Source organism: Onychostoma macrolepis, chromosome 13 (assembly GCF_012432095.1).
Source record: "Onychostoma macrolepis isolate SWU-2019 chromosome 13, ASM1243209v1, whole genome shotgun sequence".
Lineage (NCBI taxonomy): Eukaryota > Metazoa > Chordata > Actinopteri > Cypriniformes > Cyprinidae > Onychostoma > Onychostoma macrolepis.
The window spans coordinates 16,320,006-16,342,826 of record NC_081167.1 but is presented as its reverse complement, the minus strand read 5'-3'; the positions used below and the strand labels follow the sequence as shown (position 1 = coordinate 16,342,826).

Below are 22,821 nucleotides of genomic sequence, written 5' to 3'. Positions count from 1 at the left end.
ATTCATACTAAATATGTTGTGGTAATGAGAAAATGTACTTCATTTTTATTATAACTTTGGGAGTTCTAGTTCCAGTTTCTAAATTTGTTTTGGCTACCCTTATTATTCATAACAAATTTTGTTTTGTAGAAACTGTATTTGCATGGGGGGACCATAAGCGTATTACCTAGTTTAGTTTGTTTCATAATTACAAATGCCACAGTTAAAGTAGAAGAATAATTGTTAGTATTCAGTAAGGGTAAGTGTATAAACTCTTAAGGATCTAGGTCTTTAAAGCCTGGATCTCCACCAAGATGTTTGTTTTTCTCCTGTGTAAAATGTTTTCCGTTCTAATGCTCTCTGATTGTAGGGAATAAACACTGGCCTTGGTTACCTTCAGATATTCCAACAGAGGGCTTAAATCATTATGAGCCTGATGAAAGGATAATTATATATTTTTTAAAAGTAGGAAACATTTTCATTAGAAGCAGTCCTGATTCGGCAAGTGCGCAGTAAACTAGCCTTACATGAAGTTAGTTTGGCGTGTCATAGACTCTTTGATGTAGAAAATTCTATTTCAAATGGCTCTTGATTATGTGAGCAATAATCATAATTATTACAAAGCTCTCTGGAATACTTGATTCTGATTGGTCGGTCACCGCTTTCTGCGGCCAGATGTTTTTGTATAATGAGCAATAAACTGTTTATTTTAAATAATGTTATCTTTAGTAACAAACAGCATATTTGAAGTCTAAACAAGTACATTCTTGCCGTAAAACTACATTCCGTGACATAAAAACAGTATTTATAAAATGATAGTGGATTTGGGCATCCGCCATGACACTCGCTTTGAGAAACACCGCAAGCGCTGTTCTGTTATTACTAGAATATCACACTCCTCTCAGCCAATCAGATTTGAGGACCAGAAAGAACGGTTGTATAATGTAAAAAAAAAACCCTCTTAGTATTATATAAAATTTAATCCTTTCAGTTTTTTTTTTTTTTTTTTGTTATTATGACCGTCTTGAACTATCCATGTTTCCTTATACATCTATTATAAATGAAGAGTTCAGATGCAAAAGCCTCTGAGTGTCGTTTGAAATTTTCTTCAAAAATGAGCATTTTTATCAGGCTCCTGTGTGTAGGTTCAGTAATTTCACTTTAAAGCCAATGAATAGGTTCTTTGAACATAAACATAGTAGCCTGATAAAAATGATCATTTTAGAGGAAAATTTCAAATGGCACTTAGAGGCTTTTGCATCTGAACTCTTCAAATATAAAATGCAGTAATGTAATTGTTAGCTAATGTTTGCATTTAACTTCACACATGTGTACATAAAATGTACCATTAAAAACCATTTTGACCCTGGTAGCTTAACCTTGTGTGATGAATAATTGATATCACAGAAACACTGTATTAAACATTTGTTTTCCAGTGACCTCCCCAGCTCCACCTTTTCTTCAGCTTCCTCTTGTGATGCTGCGCTGGAAGGTGACGAGGGCTGATTTGCTGTCTGACACAAGTGTTCTCTCTCTCTCTCTCCTTTCAGTGTCTGGTCTCAAGGGTGATGTATACCAGAACTGCTTGTCTTCTGTTTCTAAGGGCAAACAGTCTCTCGCCTTGGCCACCACTCTAATTACCATGGCCTTGGCAGATCAATGACTGATCCTTTTTTTTCCCCCCATTGCACAAATGTGTCACTTTAGCTGTGTGTCTTTCCATTAGCTCGCTCAATCATTGGCGGCTGATGAGACAGGGAGCAGCATGCCTTTCTTATTGGCTAAGGTCCAAGGCCTCACTAATATAATCCTCTCCATCGATTATGTTCTGTTGACTTTCAGGAGAATTTTTTAGAGGAGTAATTAGGAGCCGCCCGCCCCGCAGCTGCTCCGAGGAGCCAAATACATTAGTATGTACCGTCTCTTTTTAAAAAGCACCAATATCCTCGGTGCTGTTGGATATGTTATTACACTCTCATTTTCTTGTAGGGATAGAGGGTGACATTTACATAATGTAAGTTAAAATGATCATATTTTTAAAGAGGAAGCGCTGTGACATCATCCAATTGGATCATTTAATAAACGGATGCAGCCGGATTCTTTTGTTAGTCTTTTAGCAAAGGTCTTTTTAATATGAGGAGCTAAAAAATATCATCTTGTATGTGATTATCAGGCCTGCACAGAATCTGTGCCTTGCAGATTTCTACAGAATTGGAATGAAATGCTGAATGTTAAGCAAATTAATTTTTTTTCCCATTAATATTATTTTTAATTGATTAATTTAATGAGAGATATATTTATAACACTAGTAAATTACACTACCTTTTTTAAATAAAAAAAATCATACTTTTATTCAGCAAGGATTCGTTAAGTTGTAAAGTAAAATGTTAGGAAAGGTTTCCATTTCAAGTAAATATTTTATTTCTAATAAAATCATTTGCATCACAGGAAAAATAATATATGTTCTTATATATGTTAAATTGTAATAATATTTCACAGTATCACTGTTTTACTGTGTTTTTGATCAAATAAATGCAGCCTATGTTAAGAGACTTCTTAACATAAAAACATTTTACTGACCACAAATCTCTGAACAAAAGTGTAGTTGTTAAAATCTATATTTATTTTAAATATGTATAAAGTATATAAAATATTTTTTTTCTTGATGTCATGAGTTCTGCATTTATTATCAGCCTTTAGAAAGCAGAATGAAATGGTAATAACATCCAGTTTTGTTGAAATTAACAAATGTTGTTGCATTAAAATTATATTTATACATTTAATTAATTTTACTTATATTTATTAAATAATTTGAATTTGCATTTATCATACCATTTAGCTTTAATAGCCCTAAAAACAAATTTTTCTTATTTATTTTTTTCAATTTTCCACAAAGCCCTCACTCCCTCGCGACTCCTTGCACCCCCGTTTGAAAGCCCCAGGCTAAAGTGTAGTTGCCTTTAGTGGACCTCCGTAATGAAATCATATCATTCACAGTTATCCCCTGTGTTGACTACCCTGCCAGTCATTCACAGAGTTCTTCACATCCTCCACCCCTCGCGTGTTAGTTTATTAAACATTTTGGCTTATTAATTATGCCTTCAGATGCCAATAAGCGTCTAATATTCTTAGTTTAACAGGCATTACCGTATTCACATCCATTCCACAGACTTCCATCTGAAATAAACACCAAAAAATCTTCAGATTCTGTCTGGTCCTGGTGATGACTTTATTCAGGTAGATTTATGAAAAAGATTATTTTATGAAATACCGATTAAAAAGTGTTAGACAAGTGTTTGGCTCCAAATTATTCCTAATTGAAAAGTAGCATTGCATGTTATGATAATGTTACAGGCGTTTCATTGCGTTCCAAAACACCCTAGTTGGGAGGACAGGAGAGGACTTGTTGCATAATTACATGCTCTATGAGCCGATCTGTCTTGTCTTTGAAAGGATAATTGCCTGAGTGTCCTGATGAAACCTTTGTAGTTGAGAGAGAAGAGAAGCCGGTGGAGTTGTGCCACCCACCACGAATGTGTGGGGCATCAAGTTGGCTCTTTCATTCCTCACAGTTATTTTTAAGCAAGGCAATTTACTCAATTGACTCTATGTACACACAACGTCTGCAGCTCTGAACTGAGGATCTGATCTGTGTAAAAGCATGATCTCTTGTCATGTTTACGGGGTGTGTGTATATGTGTGTGTGTGTGTGTATATATATATATATGTGTGTGTGTGTATATATATATATATATATATATATATATATATATATATATATATATATATATATATATATATATATATATATATATATATATATACACACACACACACACACACACACACACACACACACACACACACACACACACACACACACACACACACACACACACACACATATATACACATACATACATATATACACACACACAAAAAATCCTTAAATAGAAAATATCAATGGAGGAGCGACAAGCTATAATCAAATCAACATGTAATCTGTTTATGCTCTTTAAAATGCAGCGAGATCATGAGTTGTTCTGGCATAAAACGCAGGTTATTATGCTCCACCGAGCTTCTCATTTTCTTCTTTGTTTAGAAAATGGCGTTCGCCTGATGTGACCTTGGCTCAATGTTTGGAAGTGTCCTACCCGCTATGTGATTTTGGTTTATAGCGCACATCATGTGAGTAGCCGGCCCTCGCGTTGGGCGGCTGCTAATGTTTACATAATAGATGTCAAGTTGGCTGAGGCCTGAGGTCCATCAACACACACTAACTCACATCGGACCTCGGCTCACTTCACAAACCCCACTGTTCCCATTTAAGGCGCTTGACCCAAATTTATTAATGACCTTTAGAGTTATTTTACACAATAGCATGAGGAATGAGCTGAAAATAGTGACGATTCTTGTTCCTTTGCGACGGTCGCGGTAGAATAGAAGGTTACGTCCACCGCTGACCGTTACCCGTGTTGCGCATCTGGCCTGCTTTTCCCTTTATGAATGACTGATCTTGCTATCAAACACCCTGCCCACATTTAGTCTCATCGTTAGGCATTGACAAGAGGCACTGCTGTTGATGTTTTCATCAGGGACTCTCTCCACAGTTGCCGTCAGATGATTATTTAAACAGCCATTAATCATTAATGGCCCACTTTTGCATGCGCTCTTATGTTTCTGAGGGCGCGAGAGCCGGTTACGCTGCATGGCACGTCGCAATCGAAAAACCGCCTTCGAATACGGCTTATATTTCACTTTTAGCCTACGCCTCTACGCGAGGGCAGGCATCGAGTTTGACAGCCTTCACACTACGTTGGATGTGTTTACACATTTGTTTCCTGTGGCGTTCGAATGGGATTTGACAAGCCCGAAGAGCGTGTGGAGGATTAATAAGCCCGACGGTTCCTCAGAAAGACTGAGACTGGTGTAGAATATGTATCCACTTAAAGCAAGACGAGGCCAGACTGTGTTCTTGGCTCGTGATTCCACGTCTTCTGGCATCCCAGCATTCAACGGCGTAAATTTGCAGTAGACAATAACATATTACCTCCTCTTGGCATCATGCCGTAAATTAAAAGTGGTTTTTCTGCTCGGTGATTATTACTCTTGGCTGCTTCAGCTTCTTTGGCTGTAACCCTAATAGTTATGAGCAATTCACTGAAACAATGTTAAACAACGACTTGATGAAATCACAGCAACTGTTGATTTAAAGGGATAGTTCACCCAAAAATGAAAATCTGTCTTAATTTTCTCACCCTCATAACACTTTTGTTCATCTTTAGAATACATGAAGATATTTTTAATATTCTCTCATCACTTCGGTCCATCCATTGAGAGTCCACGCAACCAAAACTTTAACGAATCAAAAAAAATACAAAAAGGGAGTACATAAAAATTGCTTTTACAATGTTTTTTGAGCTTACTGAAACATTTTGACACAAAAAGAGAATATTAAAAATATCTTTTGTTTTTTGAATGTGAATGAAAGTCTTAATTATGATGTCGAGTAATTGATGACAGTATTATAATTTTTGAGTGAACTATCCCTTTAACTGTATAAAGTCATCCCACACTTGTCAAAACCACATTGGTTGCATATTAGCTGTTTACATTCATCTGCTTGTTTTTTTTTCAACAAAAATATGTTGATGGCAATATTGTTCCAAAGTAGCATCTGTCCCTATACCAATGTGTTAAGCAGACTGTGCAACTCATCCAGGCGAGCTTTCAACAGCATTTTCAATTTACCTTGCAAACTCTCGGCATGCTGAGGAGCGAGATGGATCCGGAGCCGGCGCGTCAGGTGCCTCTTTGTCTTGTCCAACGAATCAAGCATTTTTTTCAGTATCTCAACAGCAGGTGAAAATCTAATTATACCAGGATAGCGAGAGGAGGCGAGCTGTTGCCATATTTTAGCAGCTCTTAATTGTGTGCTAAATAATCTGCCTCATGCACTCACTCCCATGTGGAGTCGCACCATGAAAAATGTCTCCGTGTCTGAAAAAGTCACGGAAAGATGTTTACTTTGTTTTCCCTCCTAAGCTTTCTTAGCACTAGCACGTTCCTCTCCCCATCTTGAAGTCTGTCAAACTGACATTTTAACAATAAAGGCAAAACAAACAAAAACACGTAACACCATATCTGGAGAGTCTTCTCTCTCACTACAGTAGATGTTTTGTTATTGGATCGAGGTGATTAATTATTACACTGGTACCTGAAGGCTTTGGACTCAAACTTTTTTTTTTTTGGTCCATGCTAAATCCCAGATAAATTCGCTCTCTGAACACTAAGTACTCGGCACGTTGTGTGAACTCGACAGCTTAAAGTTTTGATCTCTTGGGCTTCTGAGGGATCCTGCGACTCTAATTATGTAAAACCCAGCAGTTCCCTTTAGCTCTCTGATGTCCATCACGGTTAACCTCCTCATAGGGTTAATGTGTCAGGTTCGGGACTCTCTCGCTATCGCCTTTGCGCTGGGTGAGTGTAATTACGACCTGTCTTGTGGTGCTACAAATGAGCGCTCTGGGCCTGCCGCCCCTTGGCTCACAGAATAACACACTCCTGCTGAAGTGGTGGCGGGAAGTGCGTGAGGACGGATGGCTCTCTTTAATGGACTGGCCGTCTGCGAGCGCTCCGGCGATCCGGTAGTCGCGTCACGCACTGCGTCTCAGATACATGTCAGGCTAATGGAGGTGCTGATTATTTATTTATGGGCATTATTGCTAAATTGCTGATTACATATTTTTCTAGTGTCTAATTTCTTTACACAGTCATTTTTATAGTTGAAGGCTGTGTCGGCCCGCCAGAAAACTGACCTCCCCTTTCCCTCCCACAGCTATTTAAGATGAATATAATAGCCTTGCTCTCCCTAGAGGACGGTGGTTAAGTCGTCTGGTTTTTGAAATGTATCTTGACTTGTATTCACCTGTACCTGTCCGCTGAGAATCCGTCGTGATTCAATTTATTATTAAATTTATAAACATCATCCTTTCCTGACATGTGATTCCGCAGTCAGATTTGGCTAATCGATGCAATCAGCTGTGTTTATTTTAAATGGGACTCTTAACATAAAATAAATGCACAGATTAAGTCCACCACGATGTGATACTTTAGCCTGCTTGCGCTGACGGTCTCTGGATGTTTGTTATGGTTGTCTCTATGTTCATTATAATAAAATGATTCTTTAATCAAGCGCAGGCTTTTCCTTTTGGCGTCGCAGTCGTTTGATGGGGCCCAGGAAGAAATCGAAAAAGAATACGCGTTTGAAAAGAGCTGGCAGCTGTTGAGCTTTCATGTCACAGGCTGCCTGCCATTAGACTGAGCAGCAATATTAGATAAGGCCCTGTAGAACATGTTTCTTAAGACAGGCAAAAAGAAACCAGATGTGATGTGGACTGTGAGGACTGCAGTGTAGTTAGATGAGCAGCGAACATCAAACATCTTCCAATCCCTTTGGTATGCTCAATCCTGCAATGTCTTCCTATTAAAATAGATTTATCTAATGTTGAATTGATGTAATTGAGACACTCTGAATAAAACTCCTTCTGGTTTTTGGTTCAATAACATGGCATTCATTTTTTATTTTTTTTATTTTTTTTCAGATCTGTTCATTCAAAAGCATTAAAAAAGAAATTTATACAGTGATTTACAAAACGGCTCTTAAATAATGTTTTTTTTGTTTGTTTTTCCCAAAGTCAGAGGTATCATCATCAAGAACATTTTTCTCATTAAAAAGAGAAAAGAATGTTCTTCAGAAAATAACCTTGTAATAACTTTTTTCTTAAAACAATCTGTGCAGCGGATGTTAAAATACTGTATTATTAATAATTGAAAACGTTTGTCTGCCACATCAAAATCATGTGGCACAACCAGCAAGCAAAAATAACACTAGGAGCATTGTAGACCCCTTTGGCTGTGTCCAAATATTAGATAATTTCTCCTTTTTATCACAAGGTTTGTTCATGTTGTATAATGTTGGAGAATCTACATTAAAAAGGAATTATATTTATGAATGAATAATTCTTGACATTTGAAAAATATTGACTTAAAATGTTTTTCTTTGTCTTGGACAGTCTTAAATGGATAATTCACCCAAAAATGAAATTTGTAACGATTTGTATGTATTTCTTGCTTTTGCAAAACACAAAAGAAAATATTTTGAAGATAAACCATTTAAACCATTCAATTTTTGGTTACCATAACTTCCATAACTAAAATTGTATGCAGAAAAACACTGATATTTTTCAAAATATCTTCCTTTATGCTCCATTGAAGAAAGTCATACAGGTTTGGAATGAAAAAAGGATGAGTAAATGATGACACAATTTAAATTTTTGATCAAATCAGCTAGTCACCAACCAACGGACGAGACTCCACTATGCTCCTTTTGGTGGAGGACAATCATCCACTCCGTCCAGGGAAGTGAGGCAGCAGTGTATTACTCGTTTAAGATGGCTGCTGTGATAGCCAGGTGTCAGGTCAGTGCAATCTGTTCCAAGCAGGCCATGTATTGATCCTTCACGCGGGACTCTTACAGAGATAAAACCTGCGTATGACATGTGAAAGGGTGAAGATTCTCATCTCAAGGGCTCGCTCTGGTACGGGGAAGTTCAAGCTGGCCTGTACCGAGGCAGCAGCAGCAGCAGGCTTCCCTTTCTCTGAGCACATGGGCTTGAGAGGGCTGTTTAGCATGCAGATTTAATAGAGAATGCTAAACACGGCCCTTTGAAGGGCTTTAATAAACTGGAACAGATGTCTTGCGAGTAAAGGGCCCGCATCTTCTGCCGCCGAATGGACTCGTCTGGATACATGCATTTCCATGTGACAGACAGCGGTAATTCATAAATGATACATTGTGCATTTAGGCTACTTTGAGTGACAGGTGACCTTTCATGTTGAGTGTGTGCTTTTTATTCAGATGGATGTCCAGAAAATTGCAAAACTTTTGAAAGCGGGAGGATGGTAGTATGGCTGGCTCTGGCACTCTGCTCTTGCACAAAGTTCCTCCTCAGAAAGCTGTGAAGTGGCAGTGCTGGGGAAGTCGGGTTCAGGGAGGAAAGAGAGCGGCACATCCATTAAAGCAGCTTCCCTCTGGCCATCTCTTCAACTTCAAACACACCAACATTAAAGTTCCAATAATGCAGTGGGCTGATTCTCCCGAACGATGCTCGCACATCATAGCCGAGGTGTGCTAATGATGGGGGTAATGCTGAGAGACGTACACACGGATGGTCCATTACCTCTGCACAGACAGCATCTAAAACTACCCAGGATGCTGTTGGGCCTGAGCCAGTATAACCACCATAATGTTTGTTCTCAAAAGCATTTTGTTTTTTACCAAGTAAAGTTGTTTACAGCTAAATTATATGTTGATATATTTTGCAGTTTGATTGGAAAGTTGAGTGATTGTTTGCCCTTTAATAATCATGTATTTGTATTTATTTATCAATTAATTAGTTAATTGTTATAGTTATATTACATTATAACTAATGTAATTGTGTGTGTGTGTGTGTGTGTGTGTGTGTGTGTGTGTGTGTGTGTGTATGTATGTATGTATATATACATACACATACACATACACATACATATACATATATATACACACTGCCGCTCAAAAGTTTGGGATCAGTAAGATCATGTTTTTTAAGGGAGTCTCTTCTGCTCATCAAGGCTGTATTTATTTGATCAAAAATACAGAAAAAACTGTAATATTGTGAAATCTTTTTGCAATTTCTAATATTGGTTTCCTATTTTAATATACTTTAAAACTGAATTTTTTTTCTGTGACGCAGCGCTGAATTTTCAGCATCATTACTCCAGTCTTTAGTGTCACATGATCCTTCAGAAATCATTCTAATATGCTGATTTATTATGAGTGTTGAAACTGTTGTGCTGCTTCGTATTGTTTTTTGGAACATGATACTTTTTTCTTTGAATTTTTTATGAATACAAAGTTAAAAAGAGCAGCATTTGTTCAAAATAGAAATCTTTTCTAACAATATAAGTCTTTACTATGACTTTTTATTCATTTAACACATCCCTCCTGAATAAAAGTATTAATTTCTTTAAAAAAAAAAGAAAAGAAAAAGATATACTGACCCCAAACTTTTGAATTGCATTGTGTATTGTAACACAAAGTTTTTGTATATATTTTGGTTATTGAAACTTTTTATTAATCAGAGAATCCTAAAAAAAAATATCACAGGTCCCCCAAAAAAATATTAAGCAGCCCAACGGTTTCCAACATTGGATATAAATCATCATATTAGAATGATTTCTGAAGGATCACGTGACACTGAAGACTGGAGTAATGATGCTGAAATAAATTATATTTTAAAGTATATTAAAATAGAAAACTGTTATTTTAAATTGCAATATTATTTCACAAAATATTTTTTTCTGTATTTTTGATCAAATAGATACAGCCTTGATGAGCAGAAGAAACTTCTTTAAAAAAACATAAAAAATCTTACTGATCCCAAATTTTGAGCGGCAGTGTATAAAAAAAAAAAAAAAAAAATGTTATTAGAGCCCAAATTCCCTTAATCATCCATCACAATGAGAAAAACCAAAGAATATATTTCTGATGTGCTGCAAAAGATAATGGAGCTTCACAAATTAGTGAAGTGGCTTTAAGAAAAGAGCTAAAGCAGTGAAAATTGCCATTTCCACCATCAGGGCAATAATTAAGAATTTCCAATCAACATAAAATGTTACGAAACTGCCTGGAAGAGGACATGTGTCTATATCGTCCTAATGCACGGTGAGAAGGAGAGTTTGAGTGGCTAAAGACTCTCCAAGGACCACAGCTGGAGAATTTCAGAAAATAGTTGAGTCTCAGGGTCAGAAAACCTTTAAAAAAATTGTCAAACAGCACCTACGTCACCACATGTTGTTTGGGAGGGTTTCAAGAAAAATTCTCCACTCTCATCCAAAAACAAACTCCAGCATATTCAGTTATCAGACACGACTGGAACTTCAAATGGAACTGGCTTCTATGGTTAGATGAAACTAAAAAATGAGCTTTTTAGCAGCAAACACTCGAGATGGGTTTGGTGAACACAGGGATAAAAAGTACCCCATGTGTACAATGAAATATGCTGCTGTATTTTTGATGTTGTAGGCCTATATTTCTGCTGGAGGTCCTGGACATCTTGTTTAGACACATGGCATCATGGATTCTATCAAATACCAACAGATAAAAAAATCAATAAGTGACTGACGCTGTTAGAAATCTTATAATGGGCCATGTTTGGGTCTTCCATCCGTACAATAATCCAAACACAAACCTCAAAAACAATGCAAAAATGGGTCACTGAGCACAAAACCAAGCTTCTGCTATGGCCATTCCAGTCCTCTGATCTGAACCCTGTAGAAAATGAGTGGAGTGAACTGAAGGGAAGAAGCACCAACATGGAGCTGGGAATCTAAAGGGTCTGGAGTGATTCTGGATGAAGGAATGATCTCTGATCTCTTGTCATGTGTTCTCTAACCTCATCAGGCATTATAGGAGAAAATTTAGAGCTCTTAAACTGACAAATGGAGGTTTCAAAAAGTATTGAATAAAAGGGTGCCGTAATTGTGGCCAATGTGTATTAGAGAAAAACATTTATGTCATAATGATATTTCCCCCCCATTTTAAATTCTTATTATCCAATGAAAGGTTAGATTTCTGTAAATTTTTTAAAATAAAAGATCAAAAAGATTAACAATGCAGATTAATTTTCACAGCCGCCTTTGATCATATTTACCAAAGGTGCCGCTATTTTTGGCCATGATTGTATACATATGTGTGTGTGCATGTATGTGAAAATATATATATATATGTATATGTCAATACTAAATAGTATATAGTATAATGTAAAAATAAATATTAAAATATTTTAAATAAAATTAAAGAATCGATATTTAGAAATTAGAAAAAAGTCAGTAATTTTACATTTCACTGACAATGTGAATTTGTTTTCTTGACCCTCCCTCCCAGATTTATTTGCATCTGTGTGCTGTATATTAGATAGGTGAAGATGTCGTCATCTGTAGTCAGTGGCAGTAGCGTAATGTATGCCCAAATGACTGGTAGCAGAACAAGCCTCTCAGATTCCTGTGTGTGAACGGTGTAATAGCTGACACAGTCACACTAAACACATGAAGGTCACTTCTCTCCACTCTCAGCTACAAAAGCCTCATCTGTTTTAATGGAGTGCTCTGAGCGTTAGTAAAAGCCAGCGCTCCTCTAGCAGTGCACCTTTCTCTCGTTCACACACTCTCTCTATTGTGTTTCTCTCTCTATTTTCTATTTTCTCCCTCTCCTTGTCCTCCTATCCTCCTTAATCTCACCTGCACTGTATCTCTGAATTATTCTCTCAGTGCAAGAAGAACTGTATCGAAGGAACGGGCCCAGCGTAGGGTTTCAGGTTTAAACGTGAAGGTGTTTCCTTACCAGGTCTGTATTCATTCACACAATGAACTGAGGAGCCTCTCTTGTTTCTCGGTAAGAAGAGTCCAGACAAGACCTTTGTTTTCCACTTCATCAGATGCAAGCATGGTTTTTTTTTTTTTTTTACTCCTGTCCTTCTGGAACAAAGGCTGGAGAGCAGCCATCACACAGGGCTCAAATGGCTCTCATAGGCCGTGCTATGCAAGCAAGGGGAAAATCACATCATGTCTTCAAATTGACTCTCTGGGTGTATAATACATTTGACAAACTGTTTTTGGATAGCTTACAAATATCACATAATATAAATAAAAAAATTCTAATTGTGATATGAACATGTATTTTGGGCACGGTACAATGGTAATCATAGGTCTTTGTATTATGGTATATATTGAACTTATGGTATCATAGTATTACCATCTGATACTGAATACTGCCACAGTGCCCAGTGTTTTATTACATAAATTATATTATTGTATTTTATCTCATTATTTAATTTTGTTTATTTATTTATAAATTAGGGTTTTCTTTTTCTTTTCTTTTTTGTTTTGCTCTATTTTGCATTTCGAAGTATCATGGTATCATTTAAAATAAGTGTTTTTTTGTTTTTTTTGGCTCTATTGTCTATATATATAAAAGTATTATTATTATTACCATCTAACACTATTAGATTACTATACCAGGACACTGTCCCAGTCAGAGCTCTGTATAGATTACTTACCAATTGAGTATTGATTACAAATTACATGACAAAAGTTGTAGTTAGTAACGTGTAATCAATTACATTACACACATTAGGTAATATAATCAGATTACTTTTAGATTACTTTTGACCTAATTCATTAATCACATTGTTTTAAATAGGATAATCTTATACCATATTGATATAAAAAAAAAAAAAATCCAAAGAGTAAGAAAACATATTTAATTCGTTGTAATTAACAACATGAAGTGCATTAAGCATTACATTACGTCATGAAACGCTAATAATTAATTAGATCATAAAATGTATTCTAAAAATTCTAAAAAATTAAATATTTAAAAATATATATTTTATTTGTTTACCTGCATGTCATGTTACCATTGACCAAAGTCAGAAAAGTGTGAACATGCAAATGTGATATTTAATTATTAAAATATTTATTTTAAAATCTCAGGGGTAATTCAAGTAAATATATTAGGTGAAGGAAAAACTGGAAGACTTTCTGAGTGTATATAAGCAATAGAAAGGAACATTTAAAAGATGAAAGGGGAATTAGGAAGAATTAATAAATTATAAATAATTTATTGCTATTGTGTGAATCATGTAATCAATAAAAAAGTAACTGTGGTCTGATTACAAGTATTTCACCGTGTCCAAAGCAGACTGTTTACGCAAGAGAAACTTCAGTATTTTCTTCTGAGTTTCAGGTCATATGTGACCCTAGACCACAAAACCAGTCATAAGGGTCAATTTTTTTTAATTGAGATTTCTACATCATATGAAAGCTGAATAAATAAGCTTTCCACTGATGTATGGTTTGTTATGATAGGACAATATTTGATTCAGATTCAGATGAAAATCTGAGCATGCAAAAAAAAAATATATATATATATATATATATATATATATATATAGGAAATTTACAAAATATCGTCATGGAACATGATCTTTACTTAATATCCTAATGATTTTTGGCAAGAAAAATCTATAATTTTGACCCATACACTGTATTTTTGGCTATTGCTACAAATATACCCCAGCGACTTAAGACTGAAAGAAGCATTCACTGAATATTTCCGAGTGTCAAATTCCTTTTTGTGATGTCAAACCTGTGTTAAACTCTTATATTAATGACATGTGGCAGATAGAATGGGATAAATGTCATGGAAATAAGTGGATATTTATTAAAAGTGGAGAACCACCATCATGCCTTAATTGCCAAACTAAAATGACCGTGAAACATATTTTATTAGATTGTACTGTTTATGAATACAGTTTGTAAATACAGTAGACAACAGTTTTATTCAGAGGTGTCTCTAACTGATTTATTTAAAAATTTATCACCTGAATGTATTTTAGACTTTTTGTCTAGTGTACATCTGAAATGTCTTTTATAACCTTTTTTTTAATTGTATACCTTGCATAATTTATTCATAGATCGCCATGAAAATAGCCTTGATGCTGGCATGATGTTAAAAAGTGAATAAATAAAAAAAAATAAGTATATAAAATTTCACCGTGTCCTAACTACATGTGACGCGACACGTGATAAAAGGTAGTTTTTGTCCTAGCTAGCTGCGACAGCGACATGCAAAATTTCTATTTTAGAAAAGGTTTCTATTTCAGTGATGTCGAGGCTGGAACAACATACAAACTATATGACAGTAGATAATCTCAGGTGATTATGTGCTATATTCCAAGTTAAACGTGTCTAATGTGAGTTTAAATATCATATTGCATGGCCTTATAGCCATACTGAAAGCAGCAACAGATAGTTTACCTTAGATCTTGAAAATAAATTAAAGCAAAAGATGTACATTAAAACAATACGAACGAACAAGCGTATTCCATAACAAATATGGTATCAGTCACTCAGTATGTACATTTAATAAATGTTAAAAAGGTTTTAATATTTCTGAATTAGATTATAAACTTATCCATTTCATTGCGAGTACAGAGAACTTTCAGAGAGAGCCTGCCCACATACGCTTTTGACTGGCTGTGATATTTGATTGATTCTGTCGCTTCGCAGTGTCATGTCTAGTGTGGACACCCAAATTGCTTGTCACTGTAATCTTGTCACGTCACGTGTAGTTAGGACACAGTTTTTTTAAATCTAATTTAATCGAATTACAAGTACATAATTTTTGGAATCCGATTATGTAGTCCAGATTACATGTAATCAGTTACTACCCAACTCTGGTCCCAGTACATGTTATTTCACACACTTTTTTTATGTATAATTTTAAAGTAAAACACTTTTAATTGACTTTTTATCTAAATAGAAGTCTTTTAATTTCTTTCACAAAAACCTTTTGTTTTTTGGCTTCCCCAGTTTGTAAAAGAACGAAGGTTCACAAAAACAATGTTGTATGCATATTTTTTATGTTTGCACAGAGAGAGCCTTCAGCGCAGGCATAAACGAGATGTGTAAGTGCTCCTCAGAGAGCCGTGTGACCTTGCAGTTGTCCCTGTGTGAGGAGGTGGGCCAAGGTGCCCTTTGTTGTATTGGATTGTCTCTGTGAACTCTCCCAGCTCTCTGATAGAAGCACCAGCGCAATTATGGACTCTATTTGTCATCATTCATTCTCATCTCCTAAAACCTTAATCCTATTTGTGCCTCATCATACTCTCCATTATATTAAGCTTAGCCATGTTTACTCCACTTGGAAAAGGAACATGTATTTTTCTTTTTCTTTCTGTTGTAATGCTGAGATTTACTGATATGGAAGCTTCAAAATCTCTAGTTGTATGTGGGTTTAAATGAATTAATGTGCAGAAAATAACTCAAACCAGGTGAAGTCTCAAAAACTGCATAAGTTTTAACTGTCATTTTGTCATCTTCTGAAGGGGTTTTTCCTGACCGTATCCTTGGAGTCGATCCTGAAGGTAGCCAAACACGCTTCTGAAAACAACAAGATCTTCTGCTTAAATCTGTCAGCTCCATTCATCTGTGAGTTCTTCAAGGAGGCCCTGATGAAGGTTATGCCCTTTGTGGACATCCTTTTTGGCAACGAGACGGTGAGTTTGTTTATGTGGACACACATGGCATAAAAGTACATGTGAAAGAGTTTAGTTGCTTGTCTTATTATGTAACGCTTATCTGTCGTTCCGTTCTTACTGTTCATTTGATGTGGTCAGTTCCTTGCAGTTATATTAATGTTCAGATGCGAGATTTTGCTTAGACAAGGAGCCAAAATTAATTCAAATTTGAAATTGTTTTTAATTACAAATTTTATATTTTTGTAATCATACACATGGAATAGTCATCTCACTTCAAATGCATGGTCGTCCAGCACTGACTGTACTCATTGTGAGAGTAACACCACACAGACTGCCTGCAGACTGGGCCATAAACAGCCTCTTACCTCAGCGCTTGAGACTCAGACACTGGAATAATGTTCTGAGTCATCGTGGTCTCAGGTCCACGCTCTGTTCTGTACGGGCGGTGGGGACGTGTTACTGACTGGCAGTGTGGGGTAAAGGTGTTTGGCTTGTGCTGAGAATTAGACCTAACAAGTTAAAGCTTTACTTCAATATCTAAATATCTTTTCAGCACTTATTTTCATCTTATGGGTAAGGGTGGGCGGTATGACCAAGAACTCCATGGTGAGAGAAAATGTATTTCGCAGTAACAGTTTATTTTGCTTGGTTGTGTTTTTTTTTTTCTCCACACTACCAATAAGATTTTGCAGTAAGATCAGTTATCAATAGTAGCTTAGAAAGAAAACAAGAAGGCCACTTTAAATTGATCAAAAGTGACAGTAAAGGTATTTATGACATTTATAATGATTCCAAGTTGTTTTTAAAATTTGTATTTATCAAAGAATCCTGAAAAAATATGTGATTCATGGTTTTAAATTAGTTTCCACACAAATATTAAGCAGCATGACTGTTTTCAACATTAATAATAATACGAAATGTTTATGCAGCACTAAATCAACATATTAGAATGATATCTGAAGGATCACGAGACACTAAAGACTAGAGTAATGACTGCTGAAAATTCAGTTTTGCATCACATGAATAAATGAAATTGTACTTATTCCAGGAGAAAGCAGTTGTTTTAAATTGTTATAATACTTTACTATAAATATAATATTTATATGATTGTTTTACTGTATTTTTATCAAATTTATGCAGCCGTTGGTGAGCATGGGAGAGTTTTTTAAAGAAAAATATGAATGGTGGTATATGAAAGGGTACTCAATCAAAAGATTGACAGAAATGAAAATAATAATTATTATAATAATAATAATAATAATAAGTAGCTGATTTGTTATGTAGTAGAGGTCGACCGATAGTGGATTTTACCGATAGCTAGGTTGGACCACACTGTCCGATACCGATTAATCAACCGATAGTTTTTAAAATGGATACTGAATGAAAACTAAAATAGAGCTTTACTATTTTTAAAAGATCAGTAACAGTACTGAACCATACTTTGTAAATGAATAAAAATGTAGTATTAATATTAGTTATTATATTGATCATTAAAGTTATTTCATAGTTCACTAATGTTAAAAGAAGAAACTTTAAAATTTAAAAATGAAGCCTATTAGTAATAGTAAATGTTGAAATGAAATGATCACACTCTAACAAGGAACAATATTTCTACAGCTTTCATTAATGTTACAAATGGACTCTTATTGTTAAGTATTACCATTTAATTTCAACAGTCATGCTTAAAGATAGCCATCTTGAAATACCTACACAAGGTCATATTAAAATTACATGCACAAGTTATTGATATTGTATGTGTACTCTCACATTTTATTTGCTGCTGTTTTAGAACAATGCATAATTATCTAATCAAAATATATTTAAAAAAAAATATGCAAGTGACCCACTGTGCAAAAGCACACCGCTGCGTCATGGATTTTTGCCGGCAAAACTGATGGTCGACCTCTTAAGTAGCACTTGAGTTAAAAACTAATGACACACAAAGTGATTCCGCACACCAATTTCCAAAACAAAAATGTGCAAAGTGAAGTCATGTGACAGATCTTTGAATTCTGAAATACTCAGTATTCTGCACACACCGTTTGAATTTATTTTAATAATGTGAAGTTCTTCCTCATTTTGAGCCATGTGTTGGCAGTGTATTTTCACATTTCTTTGTTTCTATTGTGTAGAAATTACATAGAGCAACCCTGCCCACCGATATCCACATAAATGTCTGCTCCAATATAAATCTCGACCGATTTCCAGTGTTGTGTTATACTGTATACTGTCAAACATCCCAACCAGGAAATTAAACACTGATGCTGGTCAGATTCAGATTCTCTTCACCCAGACTATTTATAGAGCTGCTGTAGTTCCTGTTAAACTGACAGCCACAATTTTGCTTTTTCTCAGGCTATTTAAATAGCACATACGTGGCGTGTAGCTACAGTCTTTGTTGGGCAGTATTAATGCGTGTTAGTCTTTATGTACGCCTAGCTCTCTGCTGGTTGGTATGAAGTGTTTTGGCAGCTGGAGCTTGTCTGAATACGTGTGTGGGGGCGGGATCTAACGCAGACAGGCAGGCCTTTATCTGTGCTGACAGGGTAGGCGCAGCGAGAGACGTCCAGGCCCTGCACCAGCCTCACGCCCCCTTAACTGGCACACACCAAGTGTGTAATATCCAGGGAGCGGCGTTGGTCTAATTGAGTCCTTCCCTGCTCCCCTCCTGCCTGCCTGCATGACATGAACCAGAGAAAGTGAAACATTTCAGGAAATGTAATGGCCTCCAGTTAATTAAGTGAGAGAGCCGTGCAGTAAAGAGCCAAAACCAGATGGCGCTGAATTTATGCTCGCTGAAATCGACGCACACAGTGGCGCGTACACAAATGCGTATGTAATCTCCAGCAATTTGCCCGCCGTTTGCCACATACATGATAAAATTCAACAATGTGAATTGTCTGTGTCATTACAGATGAATTTGTTGAGCAGAAGGCTCAGACAATGTAGATAAATGGCATGATTAATTGGAACAGAATGAATAACCCTGACTGATGTTGTATAAGCAGTGATTAACTCGCGCTCAGAGCTCAGATTGTTTTAAATAACAGGGGAGTTAAAGCCATGATTGCTGGGAGGTTACGAAATGATTGAAATCGCTCCGCTGCTGCTTATGGGAGAGGGAGAGAGAGCAAGAATCGAGGGAGGGAGGAGGAGGAAGACGAGAACTTGGAATAGTTGACTCATTGTGAAGATCTACCCAAAGGCCTTCTGCCTAACGCTGACTTTTAAATAATCTTATTCATGTCCCAAAAGACAGACAAGGAAATTGGAGGCTTTTGACATGCCCCAGAACAAATGATCTTGGACTTTGCATCAGAAGCCTCCTTGTTTGCCTGTGTGTGGCATGTTAATCATTCTTATAAAACAGTTAGTACCAGTCCTCCAGTTTGATTGGCTGAGCAGCACTTATATTCAGTCAAACAGCAGGGAAGTTTCACTTTTTGTCTGACTCCTCATGTCATTGTTTGCACATTCCAGTCAGTTTTTACAGTTGTTTTAGCTTCACTTGGACTTATTTTCATTAGGGATGCAAAATATGTCAGTACCATATACCACTTATCAGATAATAATAGACTTTTTTTTTTAATTATTTAACAATATCAACCAAAATTGGATATTTAATTGTTCATGCTCATTTCTATTATTTTACATGTCTATTACTTGTGCAAACATCATGCTTGCTTAAAGTTAATCTTTAAAAATGCGAATAATTTTAAAACACTTCTTTTTGTTTTTCACACTGTACTATACGATGCCCAAATTCACTATTTTCTTTCTTTCTTTCTTTCTTTCTTTCTTTCTTTCTTTTTAATATTTGTGCATCCCTAATTTTCATTGGCTTAGTAAAAATAGACAAAGGGCCAGATTTACTAAACAGGCCAAATTATCGCAAGAGTGCAATTCCAAAACAGTGCTGATGGGCATGGAAATTTCTGCGGGTGATTTACTGACAATGCGCAAATTAAAGAACACAGATGCAACATCTCATTTACATGTCGACCAACGCAATATACCAAGAGCAGCGCAAATTAGCGTAGTCGCAAACAAGCAGAGCCGATACTCATCAGGTGCGAGTGATCTACTTACGACACAGGCGCAAAATAGTTTGACACGCTCTTTTTTTTTTTGGACATTAAATAATGGCACAAATACCAGTAATTTGATGAGCGCAAACGTTAGTAAGTCACATTGCGTGATTCATTTTAATACTCTCCTCCCATAAATTTTGTGTTTTTAAGGGAGACTCCTAAAAATGCATATTCAATAAGGTCAGGTGCAAAAATAACTGTCCACGCCTTTTCAGCGCTAATTCTTCACTGCGTGTCTTTAGTACGTCCTGACAGTACTATTGTAACGCCAAAAGGCAGTTTGCCCTTGCAAGCTGTTAGTAAATCTGGCCCAAAGTATCTTCCGACATTTTATCTAAAATCTGTTACTCAATATTAACTTGCTTATAGCACTGTTGAATTCATTATATTAGCAGATTATATATTCCCAATATATTTTTGAGTCAATATTTTAGCCAGTGTGATTATACTTTATACAACCAATAAACCTGCAGTACTCTCAGGTCCATTTAAGACCTTTTACCATATTTACGTAAGTAAATCTATTCCACAGATTTTCTTCCAAAATCAGGACAGAATCCGTCTGGGCCTAATTATGACTCTGTCTGGTGCTCTACATGTAGACTCGTCCATTGACAGAAAGCACTGTGCTTTCTTTGTGGAAGGATACGTGCATGTTTGCATATCTACAGTACAGTGATATTTTCTTGTGCTGGAGTGTGTGTCCTCCCCCGCTGATTGCGTGTAGGTGACGGACAGTTCATGCAGGAAGCCCGAGGCGATGAGGGATATGCCTGACATTGGGCCCCCATCTCCCAGCTGATTCAGACAGCTGCACGCACACACACACACACACAAATATTGAGAGACAGATGTCAAGTTCTAAAAATCTTGTTGACAATCAAACACGGACATTTCCAGAGCTCTGAGCCGTGCAGGCCCCCTCTGAGATGCTTAGAAGTCTTCCTGAGACATTTGGTGCTGTTTTACATGGTTAGCAAAAAATGTTTTAAAGTAGTTTGGAAGCAGCTGTCTGAATTCAGAGCAGAAGGAAAGGGGGACAGGCAGAGAGAGAGATGCAAGGTGAGATAATTAAAACAATGCTGGAGCTGGATGCTGTCAGGGAGACTCACGCGATGCACACTCTTCACGAGTGCTTTACTGCACCACTCACTGCACTCAATTACAGCCGTCTGTCTGCTCTCGACCCCTATACAATGACCTGCAAGACATCGCTGTGTGGAGAGACAGTTAGGAGTGGTAGGACAAGTGATTTGCTCTCAGAGAGCAAGAGATGCTAACATCTTCTTTTTTTTTTTTTTAAACCGTATTGCCGCGGTGAAAAATGATTATATAACTATTAGTATTTGTGTTATTATTAATTAGCATTATTAGTAGTAATATTATAATATGAGTAGTAATATTATAATATGAATAGCAATATTTTTCCAATCTTGAGAAAGTTGTAAAAGTTGAGAAATTTATATTTAAAATCCCAAGTTAATCATGTTAAGCAAGATAAGTTATATTGTTTGGACAAAGATTGTAGATGGTTTTTTTATTATTGGTTTTATAAGTATTAGTAGTAGTAGTAGTAGTATCAGAATTGTTTTGTGTATTTTATAATTATGTATCTTTTGTGCTTAAATTATGTATAAAAAAATCCCATAAATGTGTTATAAATTACTGCCATAATGTATGAACTATACTACTTTTTGAAGATTGTTTATGATGATTGTTGTAATAAGTTATGCTAGTAAAATTAGAAATATTATTATTACATTTAAAAATCATCATAAATGCATCACAAATGTATCTGCTCTTTACATAAAACACAAATACCTCTGTAGATTTATAGTCCATCCTAGTCAGTTTTTATATCTCAGGGATGATAGTTGTGGGCTTGTATGTGTCGCTGCTGGATCAGATAGGGTCACAATAGGGAAGTTGAGCTAACCACTATAATCGGAGGACTCAGGAGGCTTTCCCCAGAATATCCCTCACATTGAGCCGCAGAGGCCATTTTCAGCTTGATGGGGAGTTCCATAACACAGATTTGAGGGTGAGAGTGAACCCGGGCCAGCACTGCCTTTAATAGGGACAGCGGCAGAGGTGCCTAGCTCTCTTTAGAGACGCAGAGTGATGATGGATGGAAGAGACGGTATTGTGTTGAGGGCCGATCAATAGCTGCCACCGAGCCCAGTGTATTTCTGTCACTGTGGAGTTGAGTGTAGGATGTCAGCTGGTTGTTGCCAGGATGATTTGGGAAAGTTTAACACCAACCCGCTCTGACGCCCCACACATCAGTCATTTTGGGTAACAGAAGGGTTTCACGGTCATTTCTGACACACACACACACACACACACACACACACACATATATATCTGTGAATGTATGTCTCATATTGATTTTCTCTTGTGTTGGGGTACTTATGTTGTCTGCAGTGAAGTACCTCTCATTAGTGACTTTACTATTATCGTTCACCATTTAGTTCAGCTGACGCATTATACAAGGCTGTTAAAAGCCAATTCATAAAACAGGTAGTTATGGTTCTAAATTCTGATTGGATGAGCCATGATTGAATGTATTGTAAAATAGAGCTGCACGATACATCGTTTCAGCATCGATA

General features: G+C 36.4%; 1 protein-coding gene across 3 annotated transcripts in view; it reads left to right on the top strand.

The window, feature by feature from the left end:
* The window catches only part of adka (adenosine kinase a), a 173,703-nt gene that overhangs the window by 116,706 nt on the left and 34,176 nt on the right, over positions 1-22,821 (top strand). For all 3 annotated transcript variants that reach the window (XM_058794894.1, XM_058794895.1, XM_058794896.1), the window contains exon 7: positions 15,969-16,139. In XM_058794894.1, the coding sequence (XP_058650877.1) occupies positions 15,969-16,139 (171 nt within the window). The remainder of the gene's footprint in view (positions 1-15,968; positions 16,140-22,821) is intronic.